Source organism: Pseudophryne corroboree, chromosome 2 (assembly GCF_028390025.1).
Source record: "Pseudophryne corroboree isolate aPseCor3 chromosome 2, aPseCor3.hap2, whole genome shotgun sequence".
NCBI lineage: Eukaryota > Metazoa > Chordata > Amphibia > Anura > Myobatrachidae > Pseudophryne > Pseudophryne corroboree.
The window spans coordinates 916,714,159-916,735,550 of record NC_086445.1 but is presented as its reverse complement, the minus strand read 5'-3'; the positions used below and the strand labels follow the sequence as shown (position 1 = coordinate 916,735,550).

Below are 21,392 nucleotides of genomic sequence, written 5' to 3'. Positions count from 1 at the left end.
TCCTGCGGAAGCAAGGTGTCACTATTATCATGTACTTGGACGATCTCCTCATAAAAGCGAGATCAAGAGAGCAGTTGCTGAACAGCGTATCGCTTTCTCCGGAAGTGAAAAGGCAACACGGCTGGATTCTATATATTCCAAAGTCGCAGTTGGTTCTTACAGCTCATCTGCCTCTCCTAGGCATGATCCTAGACACAGACCAGAAAAAGGTTTATCTCCCGATAGAGAGCTCAGGAGCTTGTTACACTGGTCAGGAATCTATTAAAACTAAAACAGGTGTCAGTGCATCACTGCACTCGAGTCCTGGGAAGGAGGGTGGCATCATACGAGGCCATTCCCTTCGGCAGGTTCCATACCTTCCAATGGAACTTACTGGACAAGTGGTCCGGATCACATCTTCGGATGCATTGGTTAATCACCCTATCCCCCAGAGCAAGGGTGTCTCTCCTGTGGTGACTGCAGAGTGCTCACCTTCTCGAAGGTTGCAGATTCGGCATTTAGGACTGGGTCCTGGTGACCACGGATGCAAGCCTCCGAGGGTGGGGGGCAGTCACACAGGGAAGAAATTTCCAAGGGCTGTGGTCAAGGCAGGAGAATTGCCTTCACATCAATATCCTGGAACTAAGGGCCATATACAACGCCCTAAGTCAAGCGGAGACCCTGCTTCGCGACCAACCGGTTCTGATCCAGTCAGACAATATCACCGCAGTGGCTCATGTAAACCGCCAAGGTGGCACAAGGAGCAGGGTGGCGATGGTAGAAGCCACCAGAATTCTTCGCTGGGCGGAGAATCACGTAAGCACACTGTCAGCAGTGTTCATTCCGGGAGTGGACAACTGGGAAGCAAACTTCCTCAGCAGGCACGACCTCCACCCGGGAGAGTGGGGACTTCACCAAGAAGTCTTCACGCAGATTGCAAATCGACGGGAACTGCCACAGGTAGACATGATGGCGTCCCGCCTCGACAAAAAGCTAAAATGGTATTGCGCCAGGTCAAGGGACCCTCAGGCGATAGCTGTGGACGCACTAGTACACCGTGGGTGTTCCAGTTGGTCTATGTGTTTCCTCCTCTTCCTCTCATACCAAAGGTGCTGAGAATTGTAAGAAAAAGAGGAGTGAGAACAATACTCATTGTTCCGGATTGGCCATGAAGGACTTGGTACCCGGAACTGCAAGAAATGCTCACAGAGGACCCATGGCCTCTGCCTCTCAGACAGGACCTGTTGCAACAAGGGCCCTGTCTGTTCCAAGATTTACCGCGGCTGCGTTTGACGGCATAGCGGTTGAACGCCGGATCCTAGCAGAAAAAAGCATTCCGGATGAAGTTATTCCTACGCTGATAAAGGCTAGGAAGGACGTGACAGCAAAGCATTATCACCGTACATGGCGAAAATATGTTGCTTGGTGTGAGGCCAGGAAGGCCCTACAGAAGAATTCCAGCTGTGTCGATTTCTGCACGTCCTACAGTTAGGAGTGACTTTGGGCCTAAAATTAGGGTCCATAAACGTCCAGATTTCGGCCCTATCCATTTTCTTTAAAAAAGAACTGGCTTCACTGCCTGAGGTTCAGACGTTTGTTAAGGGAGTGCTGCATATTCAGCCCCCTTTTGTGCCACCAGTGGCACCTTGGGATCTTAACGTGGTGTTGGGTTTCCTGAAATCCCACTGGTTTGAGCCACTTAAGACTGTGGAGCTAAAGTATCTCACGTGAAAAATAGTCATGCTGTTGGCCTTAGCTTCGGCTAGGCGTGTGTCAGAATTGGCGGCTTTGTCATGTAAAAGCCCCTATCTGGTTTTCCAGATGGACAGGGCAGAATTGCGGACTCGTCCGCAATTTCTGCAAAAGGTGGTGTCATCTTTTCATTTGAACCAACCTATTGTGGTGCCTGCGGCTACTTGTGACTTGGAGGATTCCAAGTTGCTTGACGTAGTCTGGGCTTTGAAGATTTATGTAACCAGAACGGCTGGAGTCAGGAAGACTGACTCGCTGTTTATCCTGTATGCATCCAACAAGCTGGGTGCTCCTGCTTCAAAGCAAACTATTGCTCGCTGGATCTGTAACACGATTCAGCAGGCTCATTCTGCGGCTGGATTGCCGCATCCAAAATCAGTGAAAGCCCATTCCACAAGGATGGTGGGCTCTTCTTGGGCGGCTGCCCGAGGGGTCTCGGCATTACAGCTTTGCCGAGCTGTTACTTGGTCGGGTTCAAACACATTTGCAAAATTCTACAAGTTTGATACCCTAGCTGAGGAGGACCTTGTGTTTGCCCATTCGGCGCTGCAGAGTCATCCGCACTCTCCCGCCCGTTTGGGAGCTTTGGTATAATCCCCATGGTCCTTACGGAGTCCCCAGCATCCACTAGGACGTTAGAGAAAATTAAGAATTTACTCATCGGTAATTCTATTTCTCGTAGTCCGTAGTGGATGCTGGGCGCCCGTCCCAAGTGCGGACTTTCTGCAATACGTGTATATAGTTATTGCTTAATAAAGGGTTATGTTATGTTGGCATCCATTGGTTGATGCTCTGTTTGTTCATACTGTTAACTGGGTAAGTTTATCATAAGTTATACGGTGTGGCTGGTATGAGTCTTACCCTGGATTCCAAAATCCTTTCCTTGTAATGTCAGCTCTTCCGGGCACAGTTTCCTTAACTGAGGTCTGGAGGAGGGGCATAGAGGGAGGAGCCAGTGCACACCAGTAGTACTAAATCTTTCTTAGAGTGCCCAGTCTCCTGCGGAGCCCGTCGATTCCCCATGGTCCTTACGGAGTCCTCAGCATCCACTACGGACTACGAGAAATAGATTTACCGGTGAGTAAAATCTTATTTTAATCATCACATTTATTATTTTACACAATTATATGTTCATTGATATTTCACATAACTGTATTTTAAGAAGATGGAATAAGATATATTTTAAGCAAAATAAGTTTTATATTAAAACATTATTTTCTCTAATAGTGCGCCAACAAAAGACAATACTGTTCTTTCGTGTTTTATTTAGCCATAGCAGCGGGCTCTGGGCCTTTTTCAGGTCGCAATGCAAATTTTGATGATCGGGCCGCAGTGCGCAGGTTTCGTCCTGTGTGCACACGCATTTATTGCTGTCGGGTCACATTTACTGCGACCGCCTCTGCCTGATTGACAGGCATAGGAGTTCCCAGGGCAGCTACGGAGCGGGGTGGAGGGTTGAAAACTGGGCTGAATTGGGGGTGCATTTTCAGGGCTCCAAACGAAAAGATGACGGTGGGGACTTCTGTCGTTGCTGTGCAGGCAGGAGGCTTGCCTAGTTTCTGCGACCGCACACGAATGGCAGCACAATCGCAATTAGAGCGTCGTCACAGTTGGTGGGCGCCGGGTAGCATGCTGGGCGGTCTTGTCCTGCGATGAGTGGCCCCCCGCATGCAGTAGAATGGATAACAAATAATGCTTTTTAGCAGAATTTTCAATCCGTACTGAATAACCCACTATAACAGTAAAAGATATTGTACAACTGGCAGACAAACACATGTTGTACACTGGCACAGAATCAGCGCAATATAGTCTAGATACAGAGTGCCACAATATATACTAATAACCTCCATATACTGTAGGTTAGCGAGAGAGACTGTAATATATAGCTTATATAGATATACCTAGGTGAGTGACACAGCATTATATATTGCTAGCCATATATGGCAGGCTTTCCCAACCTCGGTTCTCAAGGCACATTGACAGTGCAGGTATTGGTGACATCCAGGCTTCAGCACAGATGGTTAAATCAAAATAACTGAGGTACTAATGAAGTGACCTCTACTGAAGCCGGGATATCGCTAAAACCTGGACTGTAATAGGCCCTACACATTAGGCTATTTCACTGAAAGATATGAACGAGATACCGTTCATATCTTTCCGTTTGTAGGCACCAACGATGCCCGGCCCGAGCTCGTTCATCAATAGTGCCGGGTTGCTTATACGTACAGGCCAATATGGACAAACTTGTCCATATTAGCATGCATTGCTATGGGGCCGGGTGACGTCACTCCACGACCCCCCCCCCCCCCCCCCCTTCCCCCGCCGGGTCGCCCGTCGGCATATCGCCTAATGTGTAGGCCTATCATTAGTGTCGCTTGAGAACCACTGTTTGGAATGACTGACGTAGGATACAAACAGGCAGCTGTACATACAATTGTTACTTAGATTATTAGTAGCTACAGAAGAATGTGCCTCCTGTGGAAGTGCAGGCTCCATTAGTCCCATTATAAGCATTGTGCAGTCCTAACTGTACGGCTGCAGGAGGCAAAATGCAGCGCTGTAAGCTCTGCCCCTTCCAGGCTCCATGCTCTTCCTCCCCCCAACCCATGAGTATTACCATTAACATTGAAAGCAGTGGTCCCAGCATGCTGCCTGGGTTAGCCTATAGCGCATGCACTACCCCTCCCTATTCGGGAGTAGAGCAGACACCAGGAAACTGAGAGAAATTGCGTCTGCCATTCATGACTGTGCTGGCCACCTGGCACCCTCTAATAGGGTTCTGGCATGCACTGTCCCTGGGCAAGGCAGTCTCTGCTGAGGCAGGAGTGCACCAGGGGGTCCTCTCATCCACGCACCCCCTTCCCTCTGCGCATGGTCACTGGTGCCAGAGAAATCTCCCCCCCAGCCTTTGCATTATTGCTGTGTGATGCTACAAGCCGCACACAGTCCTAGTCTAAAGCCCTGTACACACTGTGTGACTTGTCCTTACGATTTTTACTAAAGAGTAAGAAAAGTTTAATTCAGCATATGTATGCTCTTGTGATGCTTATGCGCCCTCCCGTGGTATCTGCATCGTAAGAAAAAATAGACTGTGCAGATAGGGTCGATATTTGCTAGATTGGAGGCTCATGCCTTTTCGGGCAATTTCTAGTCGATATTGTACCCACCATTAGAACCCCCCCCCCCCCCCCCCAAAAAAAACAACAACTTACAAACCAAAAGAAACAGTCTAACTATGCAGCCCTGACAAATCTCTCACTCCAAGGCACCTAAAACTAAACAGTCTGGGGTTGCAGAGGGAGGAGATTACTTTTAAAGCTGCAGTTTAAATTGGGTGCCAACTCTAGCCTCATTCTGCAATCCCATGGTCCAGTGTTACCCAGCCTTGCTGAAAGAAAATAGGGACTACTACTAATTTGTTTTCTCCTTCAGTTTGGATAAACTGCTACCAGTAGCCCCTGATCCTTGCACAGAAGAAACCGTTCTTACTGCCATCAGACAAAGCCGAAAGAGGACGAACAATGATGAAGAATACAGTGATAGTGATGATTTAGAGAACAATACAAGGTTAGCAGTCATAATGTGTTATGCTTCTAAATTTACCGGGGTTTATGTAATTGTCTATAATTTCCTTCACATACTTCATGTTGGCTCTAACAGATGTGTTGTTTCAGCTGAGCAGAGGCCTGAAGACACCTGTAGAAGGTATATAGTGACTCCCCTGGTACCTGAGATCTTCCCCAGCTGTTCCCGGAGAATATAAATGGTTGGGGATGTTAGGCTACCATGAACTATTTCAAAGATTAAATTAAACCTATTAACACGCTGCCCTATACACTTATGACCGCCATAAAAAAAGATGGTGTTTTACCCCAAGTAATACATGAAAGTGTGCAGGCTCAAGCATAATCAACCACCATTTCTCTAATTATAAAGTTTAAGTTAAGAGACCTTATTCAGCTTCAGGTGCAGTTTTGCTATTTTGGCAAAACTGTAACCGGCTGCGATCACATACTGAGTGCTGCCCAGTACAGGGCAAGGCCACCCAGCATACAAGTGCCGGCAGTGATGTCGCATCATTGAATTGTGGATGCCCCCTGTTCCCAAAGGCAGACGCAGAGCCGCCATTTTTTTCAGGTCACAGCCACCCAGAACCTGCCCCCATTTCCGATGACACTGCCACGCCGCCCTGCAAATCTCTTCTGCCTGTCAAATCAGGCATTCGCATAACTGAGATGCAATCGCATCTCACTGTGGTCCTAATTCAGAATGGATTGTTAATCTGAGAACTTGCAGTTGCCTGCAAGTAGAAAGGCGCTGCCCTGACAGAAAAAAATGCCCCCTGCAAATTTGCCACTTTACCGCAGATCGCTATCTACTCACAGATTCATACGCAATTTCCGGAACATCGAAAAGTCTTTGCTGTCTGAGCAAATGTGAGTAGGTCTGAGGCTGCTATTAATCTGCGACTGAGACTGGCTGGTAGTGGTCTACGCTGAGGTCAGAGACCCTCCCCAAAAACGCCTGGGCACGCTTGTGTTTTTTTTGACACCCAGAAAAAGGCAGGTTTACGCCCAGAAACGCCAGCTTCCTGTCAGTCAAACAGTGGTTGCACTGTATTTATGATCTGTACACCTTTTCTGTCGCTATTGACCCACGTGTGTGCACAATGCTAACACTACGCATGCGCAGTCATCCGATAATCGCTTGATTTGTATAATCTCTAATTAGCGATCCATGCTGAATTATGCTCCGAGTGTTCAAGTGCAGTATGGCTGCTGTGCGTGCGCACTGGGCATTAATAGTTTAGTATGCGATCACCCATACTAAATAATTCCCAAAGTCCTGTAAATAACCTGAAATGGTGCAAAGATAAAGAACCATGATAGTTGGGGGGGCTATTTTTCAGGAACAGTGATTTGGATCTTCAAAAGTGCTTCCCACAGCATATTGCAGTGCCAGTTGCAATAACCTCTGGTCTACGTCTAGATGGTCAAGGGTTCAACCTAGAGCAAGATAATGACCCAATACATACTGTAAGTTTTATGTCCGAATGAGCCTTTTAAGGAAAAGAACAAGACGGTAGGCTTCAAGTCCTGGAATGGCCAGCACAGTCTCTCGACTTTAACCTCATAGAGCTGTTTGGAAAGAAGTGGACAGAAGGGGGAAGGCAAAGCAACCTACAAGTGCAAAACACGTGAAGGAAATTCTGCAGCAGTGTTGGGAAGAATGTGCCGAACAACATTGCATTTCCTATGTAGAAAGTCTGCCACCAGTGTGTACAGCTGTTATAACTGCAGAATGTTACTGTAGATGTTATCGCAAGCCAAATGATGCTCCTATATTTTTTTTTTTTTTTTTTTTGAATTATTCTATTATATATATATATATATATATATATATATATATATATATATATATATATATATATATATATATATATATATATATATATATATATATATATATAATTTTTTTTTTTTTTTTTTTTTTTTTTAAATCTCAGAATGAATAGAGACATTTAAACTGTATAAATTCCACTACAAATGGAAAAATTGGTGTAAAAGCTGTATAGGTAGGGCACTTTTCCTGTCAGGAATTAGCTGGCTAGGGGGTTAACCCATTTCTTCGTCATGGAGCCGATATGGAGAATGTATTTCTATTTTATGGAAAGCTAATGTTACACTGGCTTCAAAATCAAGCAGACCACTAAAACCATAAGTAAGATGAATTGTAAGTTTCATGGGGGATGAGGGTCTTATTTGTACTGTATGACTACGAAGAATTGACTGCACTACATACATACATACATACATACATACATACATACATACATACATACATACATACATACATATTCTCTCTCTCTCTCTCTCTCTCTCTCTCTCTCTCCCTCTTATTTATATATATATATATATATATATATATATATATATATATATATATATATATATATAATCTCTATTGTGATCAGTCTACTTATCTCTTCAAAGTTTCTGGTGTGTGTGTGTGTTTGTACCGCCCCCCTCTATGAACCCGATTTGTGATTGGTGAATATTCTTTCTTAAAGGATGCAGACTACCAGTGGAAGTGCAGAGTCCTCGTTTGAATCCTCTGTAGCAAATTATGCTACAGATGTCTTAATGTAAGTAGCAACCTTTGCCTTAATTTCCAGAAACTAAACTGAGCAACTTTCAACTCCCATTTGTTGCTGCTGAAGAAAGGATCTGTTGTGTCTTTAAAGTCTGCAGAAGTAGCTTTAACAAAAAAGCTATGGTAGTGCCTGACAACTTAAATTGTGTAATAAGTGCAAGGTTTTGTCATGTTAGTTTAGTTGTAGGTTTCTACAGTGGCCTAAATTAGTGTGACACACAGTAAGCTTGTTCATTGTGTAAAGAATCCTTTAGTTTATCATGTTAAAGCGTGTTAATGAAATAATACAGCTGTTCAGGGAAAGGTCTAGGCATCTGCTACTAGTTATTGTTACCTTGCTAAGATGCTCATTTTATTGACTGTTTAGTTAACGCTGCCTATTGGGAAGTAATGTACATATCATGGTGATTTTGCTATTGTTTTTTAGGTCCGACAACTTGAAGCGAGGGCTCAGTGAGCAACCACTTGACGATAATGTGATGAAACGCTCCCGAACCTCCTCCGACACCTCATTTAATAGTATTCCAAAGCGTGGATTTCCCAACATGCATTCACATAATGTCATCACAAGCTCCTACAGTTCCCTCATATACCCCTTGCAGGTATCTATTTGTCAGCCTTGTGTGAGAAAAATTAAGTTTAGCACCTGTTTCCCTAGGTGGTTCATGACCATGCAACATGCTTCATTGACGTGACATTAAGGCTGTAAATTATTACATGCCATCTTAAAGTTTTATTTTTTTGTAGAAGAGCGAAAGGAGTAGTCCGAACACCCCGGCTGTTTCAAGCTCTTCCTTATCTCGAAGCCAGACACCAGATGTATCAGCCAGGTAACTCCAAGAAACTATTGCTTTCTGTTGCCTAAAAGGCAGCCATCTTTTTGTAGACTTTACACCTTAATGTGAGCAGACTAGAAATAATCTTTCATAAAGAGCAACCTGCTGCATTACTTGGTTGGATAAAATGATAGCATTATACACAGAGTTACAATGTTTTGAAATTGCTTTTCTGTTCTTACAGAGTAAGAAGTGCATTAAGGTAAATACTAGTTCATATGTGCACTAATCTTTTCAGCTCACCAAGGTGTCATGGAAAATAACAGATATTCTTTCTTTGAACAGGAAAGCAATAAGGCTGTTCTGTGGCTCATTGTAGCTGTCAGTCGTACAGTGCATTGTAGAAAGGTGAAGTGGAGGAGTTTCAAATGCGTATTCCCTTAGAATGTCAAACCAAATCTTGGCCCAAATGTATTAAGTCTTAACAAGAGATAAAGTGGAGATGGCTAAAGAGTGATAAATGACCAGGCAACCAGCTTCCTAACTCTCATGTCACAGGCTGTGTTTGAGAAATGACAGGAGCTGATTGGCTTGCCATTTACCACTCTTTATCATGGTTAGAAGAGACCATGGGGAGAAGATCATTCTTGTTTCAAGTAAATATTTGTCGCAAAATCCCCCAGGTTCCCACTATGAATGTCTCAATGCCCCTTACATTATATGAGGGGTATTCAATTGTTTGAAAAGTCAGTTGGGTGTCTGTTTTTTTTCCTATCTAATAGACAGACACCCAACCGACTTTTCAAACAATTGAATTCCACCCTATTATATGTCTGTTTATGCAAGTGCAGTCCTTGCGCACATGTGTTCTCCTTTTTTATATATTCTTTCCCCCTTGCCTTTGTCCTTAAGTACCACTCTCAAACCAGAAAAATTGCAGAGAGGGGAATACAGGTAGTGTAATACATTTAAAAAAAAACAAAAAAAAATGGGAAATTGAGAGAACTTGCGTCTGCCATTCATGACTGTGCTGGCCACTTGTAATAGGGTTCTGGCATGCACTGTCCCTGGGCCAGGCAGTCTCTGCTGAGGCAGGAGTGCACCAGGGGGTCCTCTCATCCACGCACCCCCTTCCCTCTGCGGATGGTCACTTGTTGCCGGAGAAATCTCCCCCCCACAGCCTTTGCATTATTGCTGTGTGATGCTACAAGCCGCACACAGTCCTAGTCTAAAGCCCTGTACACACTGTGCGGTGAAGCTGTGCGCCATTGCTCCCATACACCTCACACACAGCAGTCACTGTAAGGGTGCAGGGCGCAAGGGGGGGGCGCCCTGGGCAGCATATAAACCTCTTTCTGGCAAAAATAGGTATATATACAGCTGGGCACTGTATATATAAAGAGCCCCGCCAGTTTTTTGTATATTTTAGCGGGACAGAAGCCCGCCGCCGTCCATATATGTACAAACAGCGCTACTGGGTAAACATATATTTATATAGTGTTTTTTCCTGGGTCACATAGCGCTGGGTGTGTGCTGGCATACTCTCTGTCTCTCCAAAGGGCCTTGTGAGGGAACGGTCTTCAGATAAGAGGATTCCCTGAGTGTGCAGTGTGTCGGTACGCGTGTGTTGACATGTCTGAGGTAGGCTTTAAGGGGGAGGAGGAGGAGAGAAATGAGTGTGGTGTCTCCGTCGACAACGCTGACACCTGACTGGATGGATATGTGGAAGGTTTTAAGTGCTAATGTAAATTTATTGCACAAAAGATTAGACAAAGCTGAAGCTAGGGAGCAGCCAGGGAGTCAACCCATGTCTGTCCCTATGTCGCAGGGACCTTCGGGGTCTCAAAAGCGCCCACTATCCCAAATTGTAGACACAGATACCGACACAGATTCTGACTCCAGTGTCGACTACGATGATGCAAAGTTACAGCCAAAAGTGGCTAAATGTATTCGATATATGATCATTGCAATAAAAGATGTTTTGCATATCACAAAGGAACCCCCTGTCCCTGACACGAGGGTACACTTGTATAAGGGAAAGAAACCTGAGGTAACCTTTCCCCCCTCACATGAGTTGAACGAATTATGTGAAAAAGCTTGGGAATCTCCAGACAAAAAACTGCAGATTCCCAAAAGGATTCTTATGGCGTATCCTTTCCCGCCTACGCACAGGATACGGTGGGAATCCTCCCCTAAGGTGGACAAAGCATTAACACGCTTATCCAAAAAGGTAGCGCTGCCATCCCAAGATACGGCTACCCTCAGGGATCCTGCTGACCGCAAGCAGGAGGTTATCTTGAAGTCCATTTACACACATTCTGGTACCTTACTCAGACCGGCGATTGCGTTGGCCTGGGTTTGTAGCGCGGTAGCAGCAAGGACAGATACCTTATCAGCGGATATTGAGACCCTAGATAAGGATACCATTTTATTGACCCTAGGGCATATAAAAGATGCGGTCTTATATATGAGAGATGCTGAAGGAGATATTAGTCTACTGGGTTCTAGAATCAACGCGATGTCCATTTCGGCTAGACGAGTCCTATGGACCCGGCAATGGACAGGTGATGCCGACTCAAAGAGGCATATGGAGGTTTTACCTTACAAGGGTGAGGAATTGTTTGGGGAAGGTCTCTCGGACCTGGTCTCCACAGCTACAGCTGGTAAATCAAATTTTCTACCTTATATTCCCTCACAGCCTAAGAAAGCGCCACATTATCAAATGCAGTCCTTTCGATCACAAAGAAACAAAGTACGAGGTGCGTCCTTTCTTGCCAGAGGTAAGGGCAGAGGAAAAAAGCTGCACAACACAGCTAGTTCCCAGGAACAGAAGTCCTCCCCGGCCTCTACAAAATCCACCGCATGACGCTGGGGCTCCGCTACAGGAGTCCGCCCCAGTGGGGGCACTTCTTCGAGTTTTCAGCCACATCTGGGTTCACTCACAGTTGGATCCCTGGGCAATAGAAATTGTTTCCCAGGGTTAAAAGCTGGAATTCGAAGAGGTGCCTCCTCGCCGGTTTTTCAAATCAGCCCTACCAGCTTCTCCCCCGGAAAGGGAGATAGTGTTAAATGCAATTCACAAATTGTATCTTCAACAGGTGGTGGTCAAGGTTCCCCTGCTTCAACAAGGGAGGGGATATTACTCAACCCTATTTGTGGTCCCGAAACCGGACAGTTCGGTCAGACCCATTTTAAATTTAAAATCCCTGAACCTATACTTGAAAAGGTTCAAGTTCAAGATGGAATCGCTAAGAGCGGTCATCGCCAGCCTGGAAGGGGGGGAATTTATGGTATCTCTGGACATAAAGGATGCATACCTTCATGTTCCCATTTATCCACCTCATCAGACGTACCTGAGATTTGCGGTACAGGATTGTCATTACCAATTTCAGACGTTGCCGCTTGGGCTTTCCACGGCCCTGAGGATTTTCACCAAGGTAATGGCGGAAATGATGGTGCTCCTGCGCAAGCAAGGTGTCACAATTATCCCGTACTTGGGACGATCTCCTCATAAAAGCGAGATCAAGAGAGCAGTTACTGAACAGCGTATCACTTTCACTGAAGGTGTTACAGCAACACGGCTGGTTTCTCAATATCCCGAAGTCGCAGTTGGTTCCTATGACTCGTCTGACTTTCTTTGGCATGATTCTGGATACAGACCAGAAAAGGGTTTATCTTCCGATAGAAAAAGCTCAGGAACTCATGACTCTAGTCAGGAATTTATTGAAGCCAAAACAGGTGTCAGTGCATCACTGCACTCGAGTCCTGGGAAAGATGGTGGCATCATACGAAGCCTTTCCTTTCGGCAGGTTCCATGCGAGGACTTTCCAATGGGACCTATTGGACAAGTGGTCCGGGTCACATCTACAAATTCATCAGTTGATCACCCTGTCCCCCAGAGCCAGGGTATCTCTCCTGTGGTGGCTGCAGAGTGCTCACCTTCTAGAAGGCCGCAGATTCGGCATTCAGGACTGGATCCTGGTGACCACGGACGCGAGCCTCCGAGGTTGGGGAGCAGTCACGCAGGGAAGAAACTTCCAAGGTCTTTGGTCAAGTCAGGAGACTTGTCTTCACATCAACATCCTGGAACTGAGGGCCATATACAACGCCCTACGTCAAGCGGAGACCTTACTGCGCGACCGACCAGTTCTGATCCAGTCAGACAACATCACCGCGGTGGCTCATGTAAACCGCCAAGGCGGCACAAGGAGCAGAGTGGCAATGGCGGAAGCCGCCAGGATTCTTCGCTGGGCGGAAAATCATGTACGCGCACTGTCAGCAGTGTTCATTCCGGGAGTGGACAACTGGGAAGCAGACTTTCTCAGCAGACACGACCTGCATCCAGGAGAGTGGGGACTTCATCAGGAAGTCTTCGCACAGATTGCAAGTCAGTGGGGACTGCCCCAGATAGACATGATGGCATCCCACCTCAACAAAAAGCTGCAGAGGTATTGCACCAGATCAAAAGACCCTCAGGCGGTAGCTGTAGACGCCCTAGTGACACCGTGCGTGTTCCAGGCGGTCTATGTGTTTCCTCCTCTTCCTCTCATTCCAAAGGTGTTGAGAATAATAAGGAAAAGAGGAGTACAGACAATTCTCATTGTTCCAGATTGGCCACGAAGGACCTGGTATCCGGATCTACTGGAAATGCTCATAGAAGATCCGTGGCCTCTTCCTCTAAGACGGGACCTGTTGCAACAGGGGCCCTGTCTGTTCCAAGACTTACCGCGGCTGCGTTTGACGGCATGGCGGTTGAACGCCGGATCCTAGCGGAAAAAGGCATTCTGGATGAGGTCATTCCTACGCTGATAAAGGCTAGGAAGGACGTGACTTCTAAACATTATCACCGTATATGACGAAAATATGTTTCTTGGTGTGAGGCCAGGAACGCTCCTACGGAAGAATTCCATCTGGGCCGTTTCCTTCACTTCCTACAAACTGGAGTGAATTTGGGCCTAAAATTAGGCTCTATTAAGGTTCAGATTTTGGCCTTATCCATTTTCTTTCAAAAAGAATTGGCTTCTCTCCAGAAGTACAGACTTCTGTGAATGGAGTGCTGCATATTCAGCCTCCTTTTATACCTCCGGTGGTGCCTTGGGACCTTAACTTGGTGTTGAGTTTCCTTAAGTCGCATTGGTTTGAAGCACTTAAAACGGTGGAGTTAAAATATCTCGCTTGGAAGGTGGTCATGTTATTAACCTTGGCCTCGGCTAGGCGAGTGTCAGAATTGGCGGCTTTGTCTCACAAAAGCCCCTATCTGGTTTTCCATATGGATAGAGCGGAATTGAGGACTCGTCCTCAATCCTTGCCTATGGTGGTGTCATCTTTTCATATGAACCAACCTATTGTGGTGCCTGTGGCTACACGTGATTTGGAGGATTCCGAGTCCCTTAATGTAGTCAGGGCTTTGAAAATTTACGTGGCCAGAACGGCTAGAGTCAGAAAAACAGAAGCACTGTTTGTCCTGTATGCAGCCAACAAGGTTGGTGCCCTGCTACAAAGCAGACTATTGCTCGCTGGATCTGTAACAAGATTCAGCAGCCACATTCTACGGCAGGATTGCCGTTACCAAAATCGGTCAAGGCCCATTCCACTAGGAAGGTGGGCTCGTCTTGGGCGGCTGCCCGAGGGGTCTCGGCACTACAGCTGTGCCGAGCGCCTACTTGGTCGGGTCCAAACACCTTTGCAAAGTTTTATAAGTTTGATACCCTGGCTGAGGAGGACCTCCTGTTTGCTCAATCGGTGCTGCAGAGTCATCCGCACTCTCCCGCCGTTTGGGAGCTTTGGTATAATCCCCATGGTCCTTACGGAGTCCCCAGCATCCTCTAGGACGTTAGAGAAAATAAGATTTTAAACCTACAGGTAAATCTTTTTCTCGTAGTCCGTAGAGGATGCTGAGCGCCCGTCCCAAGTGCGGACTAATCCTGCAAGACTTGTATATAGTTTTGTTTACATAAGGGTTATGTTCTAGTTTACATCGGTCTTGGACTGATGCTATTTTGTTTTCATACTGTTAGCTGGTTAGTACATCACAAGTTATACGGTGTGATTGGTGTGGCTGGTACGAATCTTGCCCTTGGATTAACAAAAATCTTTTCCTCGTACTGTCCGTCTCCTCTGGGCACAGTTTCTCTAACTGAGGTCTGGAGGAGGGGCATAGAGGGAGGAGCCAGTGCACACCCAGACCTAAAGTCTTAAAGTGCCCATGTCTCCTGCGGAGTCCGTCTATCCCCATGGTCCTTACGTAGTCCCCAGCATCCTCTACGGACTACGAGAAAAAGATTTACCGGTAGATTTAAAATCTTATTTTTTCTACTCTTCAGAGGAGCTATGGGGAGTCCTTGTTTAATGTGATTAGAGCAGACTGTAATTGTATGCCAGAGGTAGAAATAGAGATTGGTTTGACGGTTTATCATAGCATAGTGTCAGATGTTGGAATCTATAACTGCTCTTTATTCATTCAGCTGGGAAACCTAGCCACAGTTCCACTGGTGTTAATGAAGGATTGTGTCAGTCTAACTGTATTCAGGGTTATGTTCAATAGCTGCTATAAAAAAAATAAAGAAAATTATACAATATCAGTATTTGCAGTGATTAGACTACTGTATATCTGAAATAAACGTGTTATAGTATAGAGCTCTGGTTGGTGATGGTGCTCCACATAACCTGGGACTGCAGTTCACCATTAGTAGGTGGCATTTAGCCTTGGCTGTATGTACAATAGTTTTTGGAGCACTCAGGTGGAGACTAGTCCCTGAAGTGTTCTTAAAGCAGGGGAGAGGGCTTCCAGAGAAATTGGAAATATGTAGTCAGGCGTATAGATTACTAGCTACATGTTGTAGTTCCCAGAATAGCCCTGTAAACACTGTAATAAAGTACATGTGTCCTCATACAGCTAGCCTCAATATGCCACACAATGGGAGTTACCTGTCATGATTGAGCGGATAGGTCCAGTGCAATTCAGTTAGCATTTGGTATCCCTTTTTTTTTTTTTTGTGTGTGTCTTATTCACAGTGCGATGTGGCTAGGACACACAAGAAGACTGGGCTGATTCATTTGATATGCGACACTTGTTTATCTGTGTGCAACGGAATCTATATATGAAGCACAACGGAACTTGAAAGAGAAAAAAGCCATGGCCACTGCATCGTTGCACATTTATTTCTCTAGCATACGTAAGGTATATTGGGGAGACTTAGTACGATGGGATATAGATGGAGTCCAAAGGAGCCGGTGCACTTTAAATTTATTCACTGGGTGTGCTGGCTCCTCCCCTCTATGCTCCCTCCCACAGGCAGTTTAGAAAAAAGTTTCCTCAGGAGAGGATGCACATCTCTGCAGCTCCAGAGAGTTTTCTTCAATTTCTTTTAATCCTTTTATTTTCGGTATGCAGTTTGGGCAACAGCATACCTGCACCGTGGGAGCTAGGGGTGGGGTGCGGTCACCGGCCTTGCGAGGTGTCTGAGCAGCTTTCCTGCTGCAGGACCACTACCTGAGATGTTGTTTGTTCAGCGGGGCACTGCGCCTTAGCTGTTGCAATCGCAGCACACCCCTAACACTAGCCTGAAAGTGACTACATTGGGGAGTACGAACCGGAGGCCCCGCTAGGGGGGACTGCCGGTTCAAAGTGCAGCTGACACGCAGGGGAGGCACACGGGACCCTCCTGGGGGGACCCTGCTATAGCACCCTGTGTAGACTGGCTAGTTTTAGCATAAACTAGCACTTATGTGATCGTTTTTAAACACTTTAGAAGCCCTTTCCAGTATAAAAAATGCTGTAGCTCCGGGGGGGGGGGGGGAGGAGGCTAGCGGTAGCTACCTCAGTGCGGGACCAGCTGCATTTTGGCAGCAGGCTCACACATTTTCCTCCTGACACTCAAGACACGCTGGAAAACTGGTACAGGGTGTAGCAAAGGGGGAGAGCCGCTATTGTACACAATCTGTGACCTATGAGGGCAGAACTCATAGGTTTTCACTGTGATATAATAAGCTGACAGCAAAACTGGGTCTGTGTAACTGGGGTGTGCTGGTCTCTTCCCTCTATATCTCCTCTCGCATACAGTAGGGGCAGGCTTGCTAAGTATTACGGTCTGTGTGTATGTTGATGTGATTTACTGTGAACATGGGTAAACACAAGCTATGCAGTGTATGCCACACCAGGTTCTCCCTTATCATCTGATTCTGTTCCATGTGAACAATGCAGCCAATCTTTACAACTCTGTTAGGGGGCTGGGGGAGAGGGTCGAGCCTTCCTGGCTAGGGGCCCTTAAAAATATGATGTCTGATATGTCATCACAACTCACTGCTAATGTTCAAAAAAACTACAGCAGGCTGTTGCAGACTTAGCTGCCAGGGCAGATGTTACACAGCCCCCCTCTCTCACTCAGGACCACAAAAGTGTGGTTTACTTGCTCTACTCTCTGATTCAGAGGATAAGATACAGGAGGATGGAGAGGACTTGGATCCCGTTAGTGGGGATTCCACTTCTGCTCAGGGTATTGAACCCCTCATTCTGGCTATACGGGACATGTTAAAACTCACTCTAGAGGATGCTGCGTCACAGCAGTCGTTTTTCTTTACACAGAACAAGCCTAATGTCCCTTTCCCTTATTCTGCAGAGTTAGATGACCTGTTAAAGCTAGCCTGGAAAAATCCAGAGAAAAAATACCAAGTGTCAAAAAGATTTTTGCAGATTTTCCCATTTGCTCCTGAAGGTAGGAAATTCTGGGAAGAACCCTTGGGGGTTGATGTATCAGTCTCTTGACTGTCTAAAACAGCGGTGCTGCCTGCCCTGGGCTCCTTTTACCATAAAGGACCCCGGGGACAGAAAAATAGAGACTACACTAAAGTCTATCTACACAGCAGCAGGTGTATCGCAAAGGCCGGTCATAGCGGGTTCACACCTGGGCTTCTCAAATTCAGGAGGGCCTCTCCTCGGGTCACTACGGTGACTCTCCTGAAGCACATTCAGGACACTGCAAGCGTCCTGTGTGACTCGCTCAAGGAGATGGGCAATATTAATACTAGGACCTCTGCCATGGCAGTGTTGGCGTGCAGGGCCTTGTGGTTGCGTAAATGGATAGCGGACACTGAGTCCAAGCGCAGTGTGGAATCTCTCACCTTTTCTAGGGAAAGTCTCTTTGGGGTTGAGTTGGATACGTGGATTTCTAAAGTTACTGCAGGGAAATCCACATTTCTCCCCTCTGGGGCCCCGCCGGCTAGACGGTCCTACCCGGTACTATCTGTTCAGTCCTTTTGGTCTAACAGATTTTGTTCTAGGGCCAGAGGTGCCTCCAATGCGGCTAGAGGCACCAGAGGTAAGACAAGAAGACCTGCAAACACCGGTTCTCTGGAACAGAGCAACAGTTCTGATACAACTAAGGCCTCAGCATGACGGTGCCCACCCACCCCGAGGGAATCTCGAGGTGTGAGCTCGACTGCGTCACTTCAGCCGAATCTGGAAAAGCTCCTGCCAGGATAATTGAGTAAGGGACCTCATTTCTCAGGGCTACGAGCTGGAGTTCGACGGTGCTCCTCCCCAACGATTTTTCAAATCCAGGTTACTAGTTTTGGAGGATACACAAGTTACATTGCAACAGGCCATCCAAAAGTTGGTCCAGTCACATGTCATTGTTCCAGTACCAATACAACAAAGGGGAAAGAGTTATTACTCCAACCTGTTTGTGATACCGAAGCTGGACGGTTCGCTAAGGCCCATTTTGAATCTTAAGTCATTGAACCCTTATCTCAGGGTTTTCAAGTTCAAGATGGAATCCTTGCGAGCATTGATTGCGGGCCTGGAAGAACAGGAATTAATGGTTTCCTTGAATATCAAGTACATGCCTACCTTCCTATTCCAATTTGGCCACCTCCATCAGGCTTATCTGAGGTTTGCCCTACTTGGACGATCACTACCAGTTCCAGGCACTACCCTTCGGCCTGTCCACAGCTCCGAGGGTATTCATAAAGGTAATGGCGGAGATGATGTTCCAGCTCCGGTTTCATGGGGTCAATGTGGTCTCCTGATAAAAGCAAGATCCAGGGAGCTTTTATTGCTCCATATCGACCGCACTATCCAACTTCTGTCACACCATGGGTGGATTCTCAATTTACAGAAGTCCCACCTGGAGCCAACTCGGCGGCTCCTGTTCCCGGGGATGATGTTGTATACTGTGGCCCAGAAGGTGTTCCTCCTGGAGGACAAGGTGAGAACACTTCAGGAGATGGTCCGCATGGTGCTCCGACCTGCTCGAGTATCCATCCATCTTTGCATAAGATTGTTGGGGAAGATGGTTGCCTCATATGGGATCAGTACTAAATGCCGCCGGCCGGAATCCCGGCGGTTGAAATCCCGACCACACAATCCCGACAGGGGTGGCGAGCGGAACGCAGCCCCTTGCGGGCTCGCCACGCTGCGGGCACGGTGCCTCGCTACGCTCGGCACACTATTATATTCTCCCTCTATGGGTGTCGTGGACACCCACGGAGGGAGAATTTCGGGATTGTGGCGGTCGGGATTCCGGCGTCGGTATTTCGACCGCCGGGATTCCGGCCGGCGGCATCTTGACCGCATCCCCCTCATATGAGGCGATCCAATATGGGAGGTTCCATGCCAAAACCTTTCAATTGGATCTCCTGAGCAAGTGGTCCGGCTCACATCTACAGATTCACCGGATGATATGGCTGTCACCTCAGGCCAGGATTTCCCTCCTGTGGTGGCTGCTGTCCTCCAGTCTCCTGGAATGCCGGAGTTTAGGGATTCAGGATTGGATCCTCCTCACGATGGATGCGAGTCTGAGAATGGGGAGCTATCACCCAAGGTGCTCAATTCCAGGGCAGGTGGTCAGCCCACAAAGCCCTCTTTAAGATTAAAATTCTGGAACTTCGGGCGATCTACAATGCTCTGCTTAAGGCTTCTCCTCTGCTCAAGGAGCACGCGATCCAAGTACAGTTGGACAACGCCACAGAAGTGGCGTACATCAATCGGCAAGGAGGGACAAAAAGAGGAGCCTGCATGCAAGAGGTCTCGGAGATACTCCTCTGGGCGGAAAGAAATACAAGAGCAATGTCGGCAATCTTCATTCCGGGAGTGGACAACTGGGAAGTGGACTTCCTGAGTTGTCACGGTCTCCACCGGGGGGAGTGGGGATTCAAACATCAGGTGTTTCAGCAGATCATCAACAGGTGGAGTTGCCCACAAATAGACATGATGGCTTCTCGACTCGACAAGAAGCTTCACTGGTATTGCTCACGAACCAGGGACCCTCAGACGAGGGCAGTGGATGCACTGTTGTTGCCTTGGCCTTACCGGTTGGTCTACCTGTCTCCTCTAATTCCGTTGCTCCCAAGGGTGCTCAAGCGAATCAGAAATCAAGGAGTCCAGGCAATTCTGATTGCGCCGGATTGGTCTCAGAGTGTGTGGTACGCAGATCTTCTGGACATGTCCGTCGGAGACCCTTGGCCTCTACCACTAAGAAGAGATCTTCTTCAACAAGGACCGTTCGTCTACCCGGACTTACGGCAACTTCGTCTGACGGCATGGAGTTTGAGCGGAATATCCTAGCTCACAAGGCCCTTTCCAAAAAGGTTATTGCTACCATGGTTCAAGGCCAGGAAACCTGTGATGTCAAAACACCATCATATCTGGAAAAGATATCTCTTGGTGCGAGGAACGCACGTATCCGCCTGCAGAGTTCCACTTGTGACGTTTCTTACAGGCTGGTGTGGGTAAGGGCTTACGTCTGGGTTCCATTAAGGTCCAGATTTCAGCTCTCTCAATTTTCTTCCAGAAGAAATTGGCAGTTTTGCCAGAAGTTCAGACCTTCTTGCAAGGGGTACTCCACATGCAACCTCTTTTTTGTGCCGCCTACGGTACCCTATGATTTGAATGTAGTGTTGGAATTTCTACAGTCCTCCTGGTTTGAACCTCTGACTGTAGAAGAAAAGTGCCTCACTTGGAAGACAGTGATGTTACTAGCCCTGGCTTCTGCTAGACGGGTCTCAGAATTGGTGGCCTTATCGTGTAAAAGTCCATACTTGGGGGTAAATTTACTAAGGTGGAAGTTTTTTTTAGAACTGGTGATGTTGCCTATAACAACCAATTCTATCTATTATCTTCTAGAAGCAGTTTGATAAATGTCAAGTGGAATCTGATTGGTTGCTATGGGCAACATCACTAGTTCTAAAAAAACTTCCACCTTAGTAAATTTACCCCTTGTTTTTTTTACGAGGACAGAGCGGAGCTCAGGACTAGGCAGCAGTTCCTGCCGAACGTTGTCTCTGCTTTCCACCTGAACCAAAATATTGTGGTTCTGACGCTTCTGCACCACCGGAGGCATTGAATGCTGTGCGAGCCTTGAAGATCTGTGTCAAGCGAACGGCTCGGATCAGAAAGACTGATTCCTTTTTTGCGCTCTGATGCGCAGAAGGAGGAGTTGTCCTGCTTCGAAGCAGTCCATTGCTCGTTGGCTTAGGCTTACTATCCAACAGGCCTGTGTGTCGGAAGCCTTACCTGTTCCTATGTCCCTCAATGCCCACTCTTCAAGATCGGTGGGCTCTTCTTGGACGGCTGCCTGTGGAGTCTCGGCCTTGCAACTGTGCTGAGCTGCTACCTGGTCGGGGAAGAACACTTTTGTAAAATTCTACAAGTTTGATACCCTGGCCAAAGAGGATACCCAGTTTGGGCAGGCGGTGCTGCAGAACTCTCCTCACATTCCTGCCCGTTCTGGAAGC

The 21,392-nt window shown here is 46.9% G+C and overlaps 1 protein-coding gene across 1 annotated transcript in view; it reads left to right on the top strand.

The window, feature by feature from the left end:
• Window positions 1-21,392, top strand: part of LOC135050030 (nuclear envelope pore membrane protein POM 121-like) — a 212,763-nt gene that overhangs the window by 60,955 nt on the left and 130,416 nt on the right. Inside the window, exons 4-7 of the mRNA XM_063956129.1 lie at window positions 5,164-5,298; window positions 7,802-7,876; window positions 8,312-8,486; window positions 8,632-8,714. Coding sequence (XP_063812199.1) covers window positions 5,164-5,298; window positions 7,802-7,876; window positions 8,312-8,486; window positions 8,632-8,714 — 468 coding nt within the window. The remainder of the gene's footprint in view (window positions 1-5,163; window positions 5,299-7,801; window positions 7,877-8,311; window positions 8,487-8,631; window positions 8,715-21,392) is intronic.